This window comes from Achroia grisella, unplaced genomic scaffold (genome assembly GCF_030625045.1).
Source record: "Achroia grisella isolate CSIRO2021 unplaced genomic scaffold, CSIRO_AGI_Agris_v1 utg874, whole genome shotgun sequence".
NCBI lineage: Eukaryota > Metazoa > Arthropoda > Insecta > Lepidoptera > Pyralidae > Achroia > Achroia grisella.
The window spans coordinates 2,045,086-2,064,613 of NW_026713051.1; the positions used below are offsets into that span (position 1 = coordinate 2,045,086).

The 19,528-nt window shown below is 32.4% G+C and overlaps 1 protein-coding gene across 1 annotated transcript; it reads right to left on the bottom strand.

The window, feature by feature from the left end:
• Positions 1 to 10,313: 10,313 nt before the first annotated feature.
• LOC131853092 (uncharacterized) lies at positions 10,314 to 15,175 on the bottom strand. The gene is made up of 3 exons (XM_059203905.1): positions 15,130 to 15,175; positions 11,106 to 11,371; positions 10,314 to 10,668 (listed from the first exon to the last, which is right to left on the bottom strand). Exons 2-3 carry the CDS (start codon positions 11,361 to 11,363, stop codon positions 10,324 to 10,326), a joined length of 603 nt encoding a protein of 200 aa, XP_059059888.1. The 5' UTR covers positions 11,364 to 11,371; positions 15,130 to 15,175; the 3' UTR covers positions 10,314 to 10,323.
• Positions 15,176 to 19,528: the final 4,353 nt, after the last annotated feature.

Below are 19,528 nucleotides of genomic sequence, written 5' to 3' on the forward strand. Positions count from 1 at the left end.
AAGTAACCTGACCATTAGGTGCTCAAGGTTGATCACATGTGTCTTCAATAATCACCACGCTTGACATAATTTTGGTATAATAGTTACCGGAAATAGAAAATTCATAAGTAGTCTTGTGTAAAACACAACTTTCCAATGAACCTCTTTATTTTTTATTGTACACACACATAGGAAAAAATAACATAATAACGTAAATGTAATGTACAAGAGCGAGTTTATCACTAAAAAGAGATTTCTTCCAGCAAACCTAGAAAATATTATAGGGTCATGTGGTCACTAATTATAATTTTCATATAAGGGTTTTACTTGTACATAGATAAAATATATACTTTAATAATACTAATAATAATATCTCAGGTCAATTTACATAACGCCATCTAGTCCCAAGCTAAGCAGAGTTTGTGTTAAGAAGCAGATAATGATAGAGATACACAATGTATTTAATTTCAATAAATTTACTACTATCACAGATAAGATAATTTGTTACTATGTATTTGATTTATTTTAATTACCAGTTGTTTATAGTTTCGTTGCCGTGAACTTATTATCTTATGTACGAGTACCTACTCGTCGCTGTATCGAGAAATCTTTTCTTAGTAAATATTTAATTGCAATGAGGAAAGCTGCTTATTGCAAATCGAAAATGAAATCAATCTTATTTTGCAACTTTCTTTATTAAATAAAATTACGAATAGACATGGGTTTATTCGAAACATATAATGAGTCATCGATAAGGCTGTTAAGATATTTTTTGTGAGACATAAAACTTCATGGATTTTAGATATAGCTTAGGCATCAGAATAACATATAGGCTATATCATTTATTGAAATTAAACACGTGTGAAACCGCTGGAACAGCTAGTATTTTATAATATACTGCTATGCTGCACCGACCCCAGTATCCTTCAGACAGTTCAAAACAACCTATATGACAGAGTGCTTATAAATGTAATAAATATGTATAACATTTCTATGAGATAAACCTAATATTCGATCTATAAATAATTATATAATAAAAATTTATGTTGAAATTGACAGCCTCGGTGGTATAGCGGTTTAGCAGACCGCCTTACTTCACATGGTCGCGCGTTCAATTCCTAACACGGTACAAACATTTCTATGATTGTTTGTATCGATCTCGGTGTTTTTTATGTATAATAAGTATGTATTTACGAAAAAAAATCTATGTATTTGTATCAGTTATCTAGTACCCATAACACAAGCTTTAGCTAGCTTAACTTGGGTCTAGATGGCGCTGTGTGAATTGTCCTGAGATTGTTATTATTACTATTATTATATTACCTTCTGTATCTAGCTATATGTGAAGGTAAATCTACACGTTAACTTGCTAGACGGTTGTTATTTTGTACACGATACGGGTAAAATACAAAATAAACAAGGCGGTGTCAAGCCACTCTCAGGCCACGTCTCGTGTTTATTTGTTTAACTATCTTTTTCAATAAATAAGATTTTATTTATTTAATAACTTGTGATTGCTGTTTCAGAGACGAAATGGCGACGGCGACTTTGGAAACCTGTCATCGGAAATTTTGGTGCATAAGATGTGCCAATAGGTTCATCCCCGAGGTGTACATATGTACTAATAATAAATTACTAGAACAAATCACACAGCGCCATCTAGTACCAAGCTAAGCAGAGCTAGTGTTATGGCTACTAGACAACTGATACAAAAACAAATACGGTATAACTGCGCACTCCGTAACATTGACATTCGTTGTTGAAAAGCTTTTTACGCAGAGGTATAAAGCTTTCATATATTTGATATTACTGCAATATTTTATCATATATTTAATTATACTTATTTACAGGTTCATTAGAAAGTATTAGAGAGGTAAACGGGTAACCTACATATGATGAGTCAGTAAATATAACCCTGCAAACTTCAGTTACAAATTACTCACATCTCAAATTTGTATTCATCACTGAATATAACGTCTAGAGATGATAAAATGAAGCCACTACGTCTACATTATTATTCATGCAAATCCATCACCAAATTTATAGCTAGCTATCGCGCATATGCATGCTAATGTTATAAAATCTAAAGTGTGTCTTTCTATCTGTCTGTTACCTTTTTACGGTTAAATGGCATGGTTTTAATATAATTTAATGAGAATATGTATTGTATCACGATGACGAACAGGTTATCTTTTATTGTCAAAAAAAGTAAAGAAATAGTGGGTGGGAGGTGGTGAATTAAAAAGAAAAAGAAAAGTCTTTATATGTAGTTGGCTATGTGTAAGATTGATTTTAAATAAAATTTGTGACTCGCCAGTTATACAAAACATTAGAGGTGCATTAAAAAGAAATGTCTTTATATGTACCTAGCTGGCTTTGTGTAAGATTTATATTTTATAAAATTTAAGACGCGCCAGTTATATAAAACATTAGAGGTGCATTAAAAAAAAAGAAAAGTCTTTACATGTAGCTGGCTTTGTGTAAGATTGATCTTTAATAAAATTTGTCACTCGAAACGTGAAGTGGCCGAGCTAAGCCACGGTTATACTTGGTACCATTTGTTTGTGTAAGGCAAGCGCTTGTAACGTTAGCGGTCGCCCCGGGCTGCGATGTGGTCTACGTGAACACGGAAAATTAATTTCGATTGTTATCCGTACAGAAACTTTACCATTGAACTATGGAAAAACTCTCTTTGAACTAGGGAATTGAACAATGAGTTTAACAAAGGAATAAAACTGACAACTCACATGTAGATATAATTGTAACGTTATTGATTTTTTGGTAGGTAGGACCTATAGACCAATAGACAGCTTATAAATATATAGAATATATTTGGTTACGTTTATAGTTTCACTGTCATATAGTCAGCTCATTAATTGAAATTTTGTAGATAATATTACACACATATTTTAAATTGAATTTGGATTTTTATGGCAAAAGCACTAATTATCTGAGAACAATCAGTAAATTACTTTTAATAAGGGCTAACTTAAAGCCATGTTTTAGATTCCTTTGCTCTGTTAACGATGACATACGTTGTTGGAGAATTAAAAATGAAATTTGACATGCTATATGTTATATGTAATCAATGACATCATAATCAACCTTTGGAATAATTAAATTTATTAAACGAAACTAAATACTGTATGAGTAATAATACTACCTATGTATATTACGTAAGTTACATTAAAAAAAAGATACTCAGTTGAGTTTTATACCGGTTCTTCCCAATTGAATCTGTATACTAAATTGGACGGGAATTAATATTAATACAAAAAAATTGATTGATTTGAATTTAAGCGGCTAAAATGTCCTTTATGAATAATTATTGATTTCAATAACTGCTTCATTATACCTCTTTAGTATAAGATGTCAACTGAACTTTAAATTAGACTTTTAATTTGGTAGACAAGTCATTATATGAACTCGCTAATTGTAATGACTTGCGCCACAACAAGCCAGTAGTCGCTCTGCTTGGCATAAATCAGTAATTAGCCGCGAAGACACTGTAACAACATTGCCACGTGCGCTGGCGCCGCAATATGAACCAACCCTTACGTTGGGAGCTTAATCTCTTGAATTCACATTTTTGTGTCCGATATTTATGATCTGAGATGATCCAAAATATATTCATTTCAACAGTGTTTCATTACGTGTTGAGTATAGTGTGTAGGTAGGCATTACATCTAACAATATATATTTAAGAGATAAATTTTTAGTTTCCTTTATAAATCTTCAAATATTTATATAGTAGTAGTAGAGGGAAAAATTACCGATTGATTCTGAATGTAGTGCTCCACTTACCTACCTACATTTTGCGGAGCATATTTGATGACAGATTTTATTAATTTTATTAATAGATTAGATGCCTCTTGACATGCCAAAGAACGTGACACAAGGGCTTAACTGATCATGTCTTAAGTCGAATTGTATTTACTAGATTACAAGTCAGAGCATTTAAGTGTCTGATTGATTGTATGGATCAGTACACCGACTGAACAGAAGAGGCATTAAAATTAAATAACTACAACTAATACTACAGAAATAGTTATGAATGCTTACATACTATGAAGTTAATAAGAAACGTGACTTTCCTCAACAAACCACAGGTTATAATAATTACACCTATATTAACCATTCATCTTTTCAATGAATAGGATTTTTACAAAGCGTATGAATGAGGGCGTGCTCGAATTTTGGCCTCGGCGATTATCTGACGGAACAATCCGATGCGCAAACACTGTCATCCCGCACTCACCTCCAACTAGCACCACGTAGGTGTCGAAGAGGGCCACACAGATTTCAAAGGCCAGCGGACAATACGCATCACTTGTCGACTACCAAATCTGGTCAGTTTTGACATGTTGTCATGTTTTTCTTAACGCCCGCTGTCAATGGGTCCAACGATTTCACGGCTGAGGGACGACCAATTTGCGACAATGGGACACACTTCTAATTCCTATTGTGAGTATTACAAATTTTCGGCCTCGTGTTATTGCGATGCGCACTACAATACGGATTATGTATTATTTGTTCAAATGACTTTAATGTCGCTGTGATGGAATGGGAAAAGACGTTTAGCCTTCCTACTTTTTTCGTGATTGTATAATTACCATTCTTTTATTGGGGATGGGAGGAGGTTCTAAAGTCAACAGCATTTTTTGTGCATATATTACGAGATAATTTCTGTCTAAAAAGTGAATATACTTCAAATGAGTCTTTCTATATTTTGGACTTATGATTCAATTAATTACCTGACATGGATTTAATTACCTCCTATAGTTAATATAATATACAAGTATGTGTGACATATTCAAAATATTTTATAGTGGATTTATTTAAAATTAAATATTTACTTATCTCTACTAAATATATTGGCGAATGTTTTGAAATAAGTATTTATAAATATATATATTTAATTTTAAATAAATCCACTATAAAATATTTTGAAAATCACGTGTAATAGGCAACGGGCTACAGAGAGAGTGTTCAGGTAAGGTAGAGACAATATTAAAATACTCTGGAAGTATCAAACCTTACTTAGAGATTAAAAATTATAATAATAACTTTAAAATATACAATTGTTATTCTGTATAACATCTAGTATACTTGTAATCTGTAAACTGGACTGTACTAACGTGTTTACGTATATGACTGTACTATAGAAAAAAATATCCACAAAAAAAATACATTCATAAATGGCTATAATGAATAAATGATTTTTAATTTAATTTGAATATCTATTGCAAATACTATAGTAGACTATTTATTTTAAGGTGAGCCTAAAATAAATAGTCTAGTATGCACCTTCAATATATTATGAATTAGAATAATAATAATAATCTGCACGTCATATCTGCAAACCAATTGTTTGACGTTACATATTAAATTGAAACATTTTAATTTTAAATGTTTACACAGCCGATAGGGCGAGGACTAAAGGTTTTGTGACAGTTTCTGATCGACAATCGGCTAATAAAAGGCACTATTGTTATGCTTTATAAAAATAAATGTTGTTTATTCAACTATACTCAGTCCACGAATTTTAGGGTGTAGATTGCGAGCTTTTATGGTTTAAATCATAGAGAAAAATAGAATTAACCGTGTTCAACTCGTGGATATGTATGTTGAATACATAATTTAAATAGATATATTTTCTGATGAAGTACGTATAAAAATACGAAAAATGTAAGTAAGCAGTTATAAGACGGGCTTGGTGATCTAGCGGGTCAGCATACTGCCTGCCTTACTTCAGATGGTCGCGGGGTCGATTCCTCGCACGGCACACATTGGTATTCATAAGTATCATTGTTTGTATTACTCTGGGTGTTTCTATGTATAATATGAAAAAAAAAATCTATGTATTTATATCAGTTATCTAGTACCCATAAGATAAGCTTTAGCTAACTTAACTTGAGTATAGATGGCGCTGTGTGAATTGTCCTATGATTATTGTTATTATTATTAGAGATTATAAGTATTTTTATATTTCTAATGGTTATATAATATAATATTAATAATCTATCTATTTATTATCTGTTGCATATTGATTTAAAAGTATCCTTAATCATGAACTATTCAAACTTCTAGAGTAAAAGTCATGAAGTCAAGGAATATTATTATTATAGATAGGTTTATAGATAGCTGTAACAAAACTTGATGTAATTTCTAAATATATCTATAAAATTATACATTAAAAGCTACGCTATTGTAACGTATAGAAGAGTGGTAACAGTACTCGGTCACCGCTTTTGTTTCAGGTCGGTCGCCCAGGGCCAGACGCATGCGTGCTCACGCTTACGTTATCGACCGGTGATTCTCCCATCACTTGTATCTTATTTAATAGACAGATATCTCTGTTTAGCTGATATTTCAACAGTATATAACGTTACTATCTACTCGCTTCAGCTTCGCACGGGTGTACATGCATTATATACATAAACCTTCCTCTAGAATCACTCTATCTATTAAAAAAACCGCTTCAAAATTCGTTGCGTAGTTTTAAGCATAAATAGGGACAGACAGAGGCTGCGACTTTATTTTATACTATGTAATGATTCACTATTTTCTCTTACATAACGTTTATGACATTTATGATAAACATATTTTCGGAGAATAATAAAAAAAATGATTTCTGTCTAAGATCGTTGCATTTATAATTGTACTTGATTTTGTATTAATAATATATAGGCATATTTTACTAGTCTTAAACTAGTAATAAGTAGAAATTACATGATATATACTTGTAGGAATGATATACAACAGGTCATTTATCTTATAGGTACCAATATCTGTCATGTAGTAAGTATCAGAATCCACAGGATACTTTCTTGTACTCTGCTTCATTTCCGACCGAATATAAAAAAAAAGTAAATAGCATTATATTTTAAATGTATGTATATACAATATAATATATATGCACCAGCATCCGTATATATATAATATCAATGATTTGACACTTTTATAACCCTAAAGATGCCTTCGATGTATAAAGCTGAAGCACATCACATCAGTCCGAAGGTAGTTTCATAAAATAACATTGCCTACAGATGAACGTGCATTGTCATCGACGGAATTCGAGCGAACTCTCCGCCTGTCATTATAGACTTACAATTAAAGAGTAAATGTAAAGTAAATACTTAACATTTATTGTCGATTTGATCCGTGACATTCATGGTGGAGTACGCCTGCCACTTCCATACTCTGTATTCCAAATAAGACTCTTAACATGTGCAGCATACGGTTGTCTTTAGAATACCAAATAATGTCGCTTTGTCACTTGAATACAACTCAACCCACGCCATCTTTACATTTTTGAGGTGCCTGACTTTTTCACGTGTAGAGGTAGGCGTTAATTTATTCTTTAAAATATCGTTTTTAAAATTCAATTTACTTCTTCGCTTTAATAAAACTCAGTCTGATTGAATTTACATAAAATTAATTCAAAACTTACGTACCTATCTGGCCGGTTATAACTTTAAGTCTGAACAATTTGAAACAAAATTGAAATTAATCCGACCCAAAGGGCACGCAGCATAATTAGGTATCGATTCATCCTAAGTGGATTCCTTAAGGCGATATAGAAGTTGAGCCGCTAGATGACCCCGAGGCTGTCAAACTTTTCCCTGAATATTAATATTAAGATATTGATCAAACGTCCGGTGAACTTCCCGATATTACAATATTCTGTAAGGATTATACTCTGGCTCGTTGCAAGCAGATTAGTAGATGTACTTAGGTACTTACGTAGATAAATAGGTCTAGAGACGGCAGGGGATGATATTATAAGTAGGTATAACTAGGAATCGTATGGCCGATTTAGATGTAAAATAGTAGACACTGCAAAGAAATAACATATTGGACATGAGGTACAAAGTCCGTATGACCCAATAAAATGTGGGTATTTATGCATGGTCGCAGGGCACAAGTATCGGGTTGAACTAGGCAGGCAATACGTCACAGATGTACGGCCACGTAGGCATGTGTCCCATTGTTTAACGACGGCTTTTAAATTCGTCGTAACTGAAAAAAACCCCGCGCCGCCACGCCGCCGAGCCGCCGAGCCGCCCTGCATCCATATGGCTTACAATAACAAATTCTTAACCAAAAGTAAACCAATGTATCCTCGCGTTCCGTTTTTAGTGACTGCTATACGCAGGTCAAAATGGCATACTAAAGCTGTTTGAGTGCTTTTGTTTCCTTCAGCCTTGAAGTGCTTCGCCTGCGAGCTTTGTACAAACAAATAAATCAACGATATCCCTGTGAGTATAGATGTGAGTTACTCACTAAAGCTACTTTTTGCTCCAAGATTTTATTCTTCTATGTTTACTACAATAATAATACTACTTACTCTGCAGTCTAAACTTACTAATCATACCTATATCGATTACTTATAACAATTTATTATTAGCTATAGGAAGTAGAAGATAAGACTAATCATTGTAAAAGGTCAGCAGTGGACCAATAGGTTTAATCTATGCAATGTGAGATGAGATAATTGTGTAACCTTCTTGTATTTACAATAACTACATCTATTTGTAAGTAATACAAAGTGGTTTTCATTACACTGTTAATTGTTGTTAATACACTATAAATTAATAATAACGGTAGGTAAATATAAATACAGATAGTGGGCCCATTTTAAAGTATGTGCACATTGAGATCTTGTAATCTCGGTTCTTATTTAAAATATATTATATAGGACTACTTAAGTACACACTGATCTAAAAATTTATGAATGTAATTGTGAAGTGGTTGAAGTAATACTTGAAAATTATATAAACGACCAAATGAATACAACTTAAAGCAAGCAAATCGTGTAGGACTTTCACCATTTCGCTTCTTTTTTGTCTAGATTTTGTATGAATATGTGAGCTCATTTTTTGTTAGTTGTATATAACTACGTACACTAAGTCCAATTCAAAATCGTATCGTAAAACCTATAAGCTATAAGCAGCGTTAGGTATATAATTTTATGAGAGTTGTGTAGTAAAGTATATTCTTTATTAATAAGAAGTAAATAAATTTAATTTGAGGAAAGTGTAAAGTGAGCTGTGATCCGAGAACAATGAACTGTTAACATAGAACATGCCTAAATGCTTTAGTTCCTTTTAAAATTTCTAAATGTTTCCCAAAATGTACGCCGCGCGACCTAATATTTGATTATCATAGTTTACAGATCGAATTATAATGTGTGGGAAATCATTACTCAGTGTGGCCTCTCTATGTGCTTAAGTTACAAAGGGAATCTACCTATTCGTTGAGCAATTAGTAAATGAAATTTGATGAAATATAAGTAGAATTTTCTTTGAACCCAAAAGTATAAATGTCGTAGTTACATTGTCTAGAAATTAATATCATTGTCACAATCACAGTGTGAGAATTGTATAATTGTCAGCAGGTACAATAATGATAGGTCTTTATTCTATAGTAAGAGTAGTCGTATAGTAAGAGTAGGAGCAAGAATATACGCAAGAATATTTATCTTGTTTCTACTCTTCGTTATGAATTATATTTATTAGGTTTAGCTTATTACAAAATAATCTAACTCAAAGGTGACTGACATAGTGATCTATCAACGCACAGCCTAAACCACTAAACGGATCGGGCTGAAATTTGGCATGCAGGTAGATGTTATGACGTAGGTATCCACTAAGAAACGATTTTGATTAATTATACCCCTAAGGGGATAAAATAGGAGGTGAAAGTTTGTATGAAACTTTGTCAATATTAAACCGATCAGGCTGAGACTTTGCATGCATAAAGCTACTATGACGTAGGCATCCCCTAAGAAAGGATTTTGGTAAATTCCATCCCTAAGGAGATAAATTAACGCGAGCGAAGCCGCGGGCAAAAGCTAGTATAAAATAAAGTCAAATGGTTGGTAAGGGACCAAGAGTACCTAAGTTGTCATTTGATCGAGTACTATGCTAATAGTAATTGACAACCTTCTACTACCACCTAGATGGTACGTACGACAAGTTTAACTGTTTCGCAGACAACGAAAAATTCTGTTGACCTAAGACTATATGGAAGTTCTTGAACATGTCAGCGCGACAATATTTTTTTCATATCTATTGATATTCAGTCTATTGACTGAACTTGGAACCTGTCTTGGTAGATTGTATTCAGACGTTTGGACTTAAAAATGTAAAGTTACAACAATTATTTAAAAGAGCAACACGCATAAGTTTCTATTCATTCTTCTTGTGATAAGACTACTTTGCAAATGAGCGGTATATTATAAGAAGGATAACTGTGACTAATCAAAAGTGCTTTATTAAATTTATTTAAATAAATTATTTTCTATTTTATTGTATTCTTGCCAATGACGATTTAGTTACTTCATATTAAATCCGATTCAAACCCATCCTCACGTATGTCCTTCTTTAAAAAATCTTCTTTTGTTAAATTACTTCTGTTAATCTGTCCCTTAGACATGGTCCAGGCTACCTTCTTTCTTATCATGTACGCTTTTTGTTTCTCTCTGTCTGTATGTAATGATTCCTGATTACCCTGCAAATAGCTACGAAGAATTTTGGGCGAAAATGTACTAGTGTTAATTATGCTGCTGTTGCCAAAATACAACCATACTTTTTCAGTAGGACCGCTCTCATAGTCTTCTATTAACTCTATTAGCTGGTCAATATCCACTGCTAGTTTTTGCAGTTCTGATAGATGTTGAAGGTACTGTAAAATAAGGTTATTAACATTATTTCATTGCAACGACAAGGAATAACTGTTTAAGGCGTAAATGAAGTACCTATTATTTATTGAGTACCTATCATTAATTCACACAGAGTCATCTAGACTCAAGTTAAGCTAGCTTGCGTTATAGGTACTAAATAAGTGATACAAATACATTCGTAAACACATATCTATATGTTGAACATAGAAAACACCTAAACCAAAAACAATCATACTCATGAATACAAACTTTTGTGCCGTGAGAGGAATCGAACCATTGGAAATAAGGCTGTATGCTTAACCGCTAAACCACCGAGGCCGTCAATTATTTTTGCAAAGGATAATGTCCACTATTGTGTAGAACCATAAATATTTGGCTGCGACTTAACTACAATTTGGGATGAACACATTATAAATTTAAATGTTTAAATGTAACTTACAAAATTGTGATCCTTTATTTCTTTACCGAGTTCAGTAACACATATATTGAATATGGTGATCAATCTCGCATATTTCTGCCGTATAATAAACACGGCTTCGCCTATTTGGAAGGGCCTGGACTTGTAGTGATATTTTCTAAAATGTTGAACCCTTTCTACATGTCTTATTCCATCCATTACAATCTCGTAATGCATATACCACATTTTAAACTTCATTCTTCGCTGTACGCGACCGGCGTAACGGGCGTCAGTTTTCATAATTAAAACTGTGAACATCATTATTGCATAGTATAAAACAAAGTCACTATTGGTGTCTGTCCGTCCCTATATATGCTTAAATTTTTAAAACTACGCAACGGACTTTAGTAAAACGATATATAACGGGGTTTTATTAGGAAGAGTGATTCAAGAGGAAGGTTTATATATCTAATACATGTACACCCGTGCAAAGCCGGGGCGACTAGCCATTTACAAGAAACTATATTACAATAAAATAAAAATATTTACGCTTAATGTTCATTAACGCTTAAGTACATCTTTATTAATATTGTAAAGAGGAAAGTATAAATTGTTTCTTTATTTTGATCTCAATATCATATTATAAACGCGACAGTTTGTAGATAGATGCGAAGTATGGTATTTGTTAGTCGTTCACAAAAAAACTACTTAACGGATTTTTATGAAACTTTCCAATACTATAGCTATGCATCAGAATAACATTTTACCTATATTTTTTATTGAAATTTATATATTGATAAATGAATTGATTGATGAATTTAACGACGGTGAAACCGCATCGCTAGTTATGAATAAATTGAAGAAGACTTGACCAAGAAACTCGCAAGTTATGAGCACTAGAAAAATACTAGAGTAGGTTATAGGTACTAAATACTTTTACTACTGGATCATGGTCGATAATTTAAAATTTTGGTTTCGATTAGTAGTCGTTCGAAACTCTAATTTTGAAAAAGCAGTACAGACTTAAGTACAACGTGAGAAAGATATGAGTATAAAAGATCCCGAAAGGATTTTATATGAACAAAAATTTTGTATATTAGAAAAATAAGGCTATATAAACATTCATCTATATTTCTTTGTATGTTCCCTTTGATAGTAAAAATGTGTGGACTGATTTTGACTGACAATATATAATATAATAAGGTAAATGTGAGCCAGATATATTTTAATTTATGTATGGCTACAAACTACCAATCTATACTTACAAAAAAATTGCACAGTTATTAAAAATAAAATTGTTCGAAGCATTTCGGTAAGAGAACTATAAAGAAATATACTAATACAACTCCTAGTTCTTATATTTAACACAATATAAAATTTTAACTACGTTGGCACCTACTATTAAAAGATAAAGTGTAATTTCGTTGTGTTTGGGTTGAATAACAATTAATTAACCATAAACTGATTATACAATATAATTCTCACTACATACAATACAATTGCTTACCAATTACTACATAAAACAAAATAATAGAAACTTAAGTGGGTTTTACTACATTTTATGTAAAGTAGAGCTGTTAGGTAAAATTATTTTATCTGTGGTACTATATTTCAAAAAAAAGAAAGTACTGCATTAACTTAAGTACATCAGACAGAGCAATTGTAAAAAAAAACGTTGAATATGGTTTCAAACGTTGAAATTATTATCTCTAATCAATTTGTTACCTACGATGTACTTACGTAAAAGTTTATACCAAATCCAATATTGAGCAGAAATAAGTACTAATTTAAAACAAATTATATTAGGCACAATATTTAAATCATAAACACAAATCTCATCAATACCGTCTGACAAGTAATGTAATACACTTTTAGATGACTGACACAAAAAGATAATTGTGAGGCTAAAACTCGATTTTAATCAAAACAAAAATTTTGCTTCTCTTGCCCTCGTACACACAGTATGGGATAATTTGACAGAATACATTTTCATCTGGTAATGGTAATACAGTTTTTTATGGTTTTCCGACTGATAGAGGGGTTACTGATTCATTTCAAAAGCCAGTTTTTACTATACCTATAAATTACTTCTTAGTAAGAAAAATAATCTTTTTATAATAATTTAACCACGTGATGTGTATGAAGGTTTTAACAATTTGAAACTTGGTCTTGAAGCACAACCACCTAAAAATTATTCTGAAGATTTCCGAAGGTATTTTAAATAAGTTGGCTGGCGATTACTCTAATTTTAAATTAATAATGTATCTTCAATGGAATTTCAATTTCAAAAAATGTCGTCACACATAAAGTAGCAATAAGGCGATTGGTATGACATATTAACTTTTTAAGACGAGCTTGAAGATGTAGGTAGCACTGCTACTTATTTTTGATGGTCCCTAACTTCCTATATATATATATTGTACATAAGTATACATATACACTTTCAAGTCCCCTAAGTTAAGTTGATGAAACCCATTGTGGTTAGAATAGGGGTTGGTAGAATGGGGAGCGAGTAGGGCGGAGCAACCGCGCCCCTTTAAGCCTCTTTCCTCTCTCTCTCACGTTAAGATTATTGATTTGGGACTTCCGGCATACTTTCCAATTTGCTTACAAAAGATGATATAAAGTATCCTAAAGAAGTTCTTATAGAAACATTCTGCTTGTTATTTGTTTCATCCGAATAAGTACGCATATCAATATTTTCTTTTTCTTCGTTTTAATATTAATATTGTAGTACAAGTGGGTAGCTCTAGGATGCAATAAACTATAGGAAGTAACTTAGATCACCTAATGGTACTAAATACTTTGTTGCAGTGTCATTGACAATCTTAATCAGCAGTTATCTTATACATAATTATGTAGGAACGTAGATACTGCATTGTATGATGACTGCAATATATAATGTTGGTACAACATAGTAACTATGTATGTATGTACTAGTACCTAGTAAATATATTGACCAATTCATCATAATAAAACACGCAACTCATATGTTGACAGATACAGAGTTTTAGGACATTATCTAAATTTTTTCTACAAAGCATATTATTAGATATGTACACGTACATTGGACACACATATAAATAATAATACTAATATTCTCAGGACAATTCAGACAGAGCCATCCAGACTCAAGTTAAGCTTACTAGTGTATTATGGGTACTAAACAACTGATACAAATATGTACATAGATATTTTCATACATATTATACATAGAAAATACTCAGACCGATACAAGTAATCATATTCATGAATACAAATATTTGTACCGTGCGAGGAATCGAACCTGCGATCGGAAGTAACGCGGTGTACTAAACCGCTAGACTATCTAGGGCGTCAAACAAATAATCTAATACGGCTTATTAAAAATAATAACAATGATTTGAAGTTGCGATATCCGATATTTGGTATAACATTTACTTTGTATCAAATTATAAAAGCCTAGGGCCTAATTTAGGTCTAATTTAACCCTAACCCCTGTAGGTTTATTTGTCTACCTCCCTTGGGTACTAAATTAAGATATGTAGATACTTATATATAGTATTTCGCATAATTGAATCGATTTTACTTTTTTTTATAAGTAAGTTAACTTTATTAGTAAGTAGATACTCGCCCCGGCTTCGCACGGGTGTACATGTATTATACATAAACTGTTCTCTTGAATCACTCTATCTATTAAAGAAAACCGCTTCAAAATCCGTTCCGTAGTTTTAAAGATTTAAGTATACATAGGGCAGCGACAGCGACTTTATTTTATACTATGTAATGATATTGAAATGTTATAACAATTCGTGAAGATAAATATTACCTCGTTTCGTAATTTCTTAAAATTAAAGTAATCGAAGACTAATATTCACAATAATTACTGACTTTTCCGCGGCCTATTCAACGGATTCTATACTAAATAAAGAATGGTTTTATAAGTATAAAATAGTGACTTTCCATGAAGCATAGCTCTTTTTAGAGATTTTCTAATCTGAATAATCTTGTAAAGGTTAGTTAAATAAAAATGTATCATATATGTGGCATACATATAGTTTACACTGCAATCACAAAGAATTTTTACCTGAATCTGCAAACAGAACGGTATAGTCTACTTTGACAAATTTACAAAAGACATGTTGCGTATTGCCAATTTTTTGAGAGCTTTATAAATTTTGATTCCGTGCATCTTTTTAGATTTTGAATAAATAAATGTTCTCGTGTTTATTTGACTAATAACCTAAAATATGAATCAAGTATTACTAATTACACTAATTCAATATTTGTTGTATATACAAAATCATTATACCTACCAGTGTCAACACAAACAATGAATCTATTTTTATATAATAATAGTAATAATTCACAGCGCCGTCTAGACCCAAGTTAAACTAGCTAAAGCTTGTGTTATGGGTACTACATAACTGATACAAATACAATACATAGATATATTTTTTTGGTAAATACATACATATTATATATAGAAAATACCCAGACCGATACAAACACTCATGAATACAAATGTTTGTGCGTTCAAGGAATCGAACTCGCGACCATCGGACGTAAAGCGGTGTTGAACGCTAGATCGCCGAGGTCGTCAAATTTTTATAATTCAACACAATTCACAGAGCACCACCTAGTCCTAAGCTAAGTAGACCTTGTGTTATAGTAGGTATCTACGAAACTGATATTTAAGTACATTTTTTCGAAAATACATAAAACACCCATACCCATGCAAACAATCATACAAGTGTTTGTACTGTGCGAGGAATCGAATCCAGCCATCGAAAGTAAGGTATTACTAAATAAGGTATAGATTGCTACGCCTTTATAGGTATAGATAATTGATTCACGTGCCTACATTTTTTTAATGTATGATAATGTACTGATTCACCAACCGGGGCTAACGGTTTACGCTGGCGGGGCATCAGTGAAGGATGATAAGATGAACATGAAGTCAGATGAATAGATCAGTTAGCCCATTGTGACAAATTCATCAGGAATTTATCACGACGGTTTCCAGAGGGAACCGCGTGGAGGTCAACCTGACATGGTACATTGCTAGTAATAGGGTCAACAGTCCACATTACTAACAATTCCCTTTCCGCCACTTGCCTACATTTGTGGCAATTGATTTTTATTTAAATGGTTACATGAAGTATGTTTGAGTAAAATATACTACATACAAACAACATATAAACTTGGTTCAACGCTTCTTCTAACACTCACCATAGGTGAAATGTTTAGAAATTGTTGTTATTCTCTCGCAGCACGAGATCTACATCCTTATCTCGGTTTGTTTTGATAAGTTACCAACAGATAGTAATTACTGAATAATGACTCTCATTAAATCTGTTGATTTATAACCTCGATTGAAACTTCTCATTATCAAGTTTGCTATTATTTATACTCATTCGAGTGTAAGACATTTTGTAACAAACTTACCCTTGATGTGCATAATAGCAACAAAGTAGGTATCATAATTGCTTACATCTATACATATAAATAAAATTTGAGTCTCTGTTTATTATATTGAAATAACCGTGTTTTATTACATGCATATGAATATATATACGGTACATACACCTAAAAACATTTTTTTTAATTTTTGGCTGCCTGTCTGTTTGTTATGGCTAATCTCTGAAATAGCTGGACCGATTTCAACGGGACTTTTATTGGCAGGTAGCTGATGTAATAAGGAATAACTTAGGTTACTTTTAGTTTAGAAAAATTATTTTATTTTAGAAAAATAAAGTTAAATTCCACACGGATGAAGTCGCTGGTATAGCTAATTAGTAAATAATATAATTAAAATACTTTGTTGCTATTATATTAGTCACAGATAAGATCTAATACTCGTACATATACTTTGTAGCGTACTCGCTTTCCAATACGGTTCTAATGTACATATATGTATGTATCTACTATTGTACCGTATGATTATAAATATGGACCTAATTTATCTAGAATTTTACAGTGTTAGTGTTAGTTACCATAGTCCTCCGAAACGACTTGATTGATTTTCATGTAATTTTATATTCGGAGATTTAAGAATCGGCTATCTATTTTTCACAACCCTAAGTGATTAGAGTTGTCCACCCTTAACATTTTTTTTTAATTTTTCCTTCCATGCTCCTATTATTTTCAATATGGTTTACTGTCAAATCAGCGAATCTAGGTTTCTTTCTGTGTTATTATGAAAGAAATCCAACTTAATAATATTGCATTTATAATTTAAATAAATTGTGGTTGAATTTCGACCACTGGCAATTACTAGTGTTACCACATTAACTAAACATCCCGTTAGATTATTGATATCAAAAACAATTCTTATCGAACTTTGAATTCGGTTTTATCTACTTTCAGCTAATCTGTAATATTCATACCTCATTTAATACATATAGGTACGTGTTTATAGACAGAGTTTGTGTGAATACGATGATACTTGGTGATAGCAGGCAGCACTGCGTATCGTGGGTATGGAGCGCGTACCGGCGGCGCTGTTATCTACAGCTAAAGAGAGCCTGGCGTGCGGACATTTACATTTTAATTGAACCCCGAGGGGAGACTGCACCGGATAATTTCCAAATGGATTAATTGTGTTCCCGCCGGCTGGTGACGTGAGGGGGATGTTAGATCAACCTAACCGACCATATATTTCTTGTAAAGGCTACGCTAAAATTGTTTTTAAAGGCAAATTGAAAGTAGACGCTCACTCACAAAATGCTCGGTGAATTGTTTTTTAAGAAAATTCTTTGTTCTTTTTAATTGAATCGGATATAAACGGTTACAAACACTATATGCCTACAATTTAATTTTTTATGTGATGTTGTTATGTTATCACTTGTGAGAGACTTTTATCCTTGCGGAATAGATATCCTAATAAAAGAAGAGAGGAGATCACGATCATCGTCATCATCATCATCACCACGCTTACCACTTTGTCATCGCCATCTATGATATATTCTAACTGATTCAATTATCAGTTATGTGATTATTATAGGGACCTTCATATATTATAAGTTGTACCTACATATATGTATAGGTATATTATTTACTTTGGAGGCTCTGGGTAGGTATAGACCCTATAAACATAAAAACTTTAAGTTCCACTTCTATATTTTCAGAAGATATTATTGCCAGAAATGTTTTTAGTAATTGTATAAAACTAATTGAAATTAGGTAAAATAGGTAGGTACATATTTGAAAAATAATACCTACTACTTTAAAACATGAAAAAGAGTCGTTGGTAAATATGTATTAATATAATGGAACGCTACATAGGTAATACAACAAAGAAATATACGTAAAATTTTGTTGCTTTCAGTAAATAAATTTCATTTCTCTACTCTGTGCCTACTACATCCGGTATCGGCGACAAGCCGTCTGCCTCAACGTCCATAAAAAAGTCACCAAGGCAAAACTACTCTACTTTCAAGTAAACTATAGATGTCAACTAAAAGATAAAACTAAATTAAATATTCAGTAAATACAAACCAAACAAACCTCTAAAGTTTAAGCGTTAAGAATTATGTAGAGTGCATGGACTCTATAATTTATGGAGAAAATACGGTGACGGGCGACGCTGAAAGAAGCGAGGGGCGGACGGTAGCGCAACGAATGTCACACGTCATTAATTATTAGTCAGTTTTGTTCCATTAACGACCTTTTTTCAGATTCGTCCAAACTTACAGCAGTTTTCACTAAAACTCTTCGTACTCAAATTTAAACCTTATACGGTAGTGGAATTGAGCACATTTATGAACTAAAATTGAAGTGTGCAGCTTAATCCATAATTGTCGTAGTGCCAATAATTCAATCTGGATAACGTATCGGTCTTCTATCACAGGATCCGCCGCTTAGATCAAAAAACTGCAAATGGAGACACGGCATAAAACCGTCGAGTTCCTGTCATATTAAAGTAGATGGAAGTGGACCTTAAGAATATTTTTTTTAATGAATGGTGTATCTGTCTGAGCGCTAACGATTTTCGTGGCGAGTGAAGGATGAAAGGATAAGTCAGTTAGGGATTGATCACGATGGTTTCTAGGAGGAACCGCGTGGAGGTCAACATGGTTGCTCGCAATGGGTTATCTATCCACATTACTATTTTCTTCCTTATTAATCATGGATCAATGGATCAATGGATTAATAAGGAAGAAAATAGGAGGAGATATCTTTCCCCGGTTGTTAAAAAAAAAAGAAGTTTAACTAAGAATACCATTCCAATACCGGATAACATTCTTTACCGTGCGGAATAAAATAGGTAGAGCATGGCATACAAGATGGCGACTGATATATATATTTTTAATACTTTATTGGTTTGGCTTGGAAGATTTCATTATATACCTAAACAAGTCTTCAAATTTCCTTTTGGGGAAAAAAATAATTTTAAACTGCAATATCATACTTATTAATAAAATTAACAAAAAAAATATAATTAACTCCTGTTTGCCTTGAATATTTTTTTATGCTTTATAAAG

Coding starts and splice junctions, on each gene's coding strand:
- LOC131853092 (XM_059203905.1), bottom strand. CDS start 11,363: ATGAAAACTGACGCCCGTTACGCCGGTCGCGTACAGCGAAGAATGAAG. Junction 10,669..11,105: donor AAATAAAGGATCACAATTTT/GTAAGTTACATT, acceptor CTTATTTTACAG/TACCTTCAACATCTATCAGA.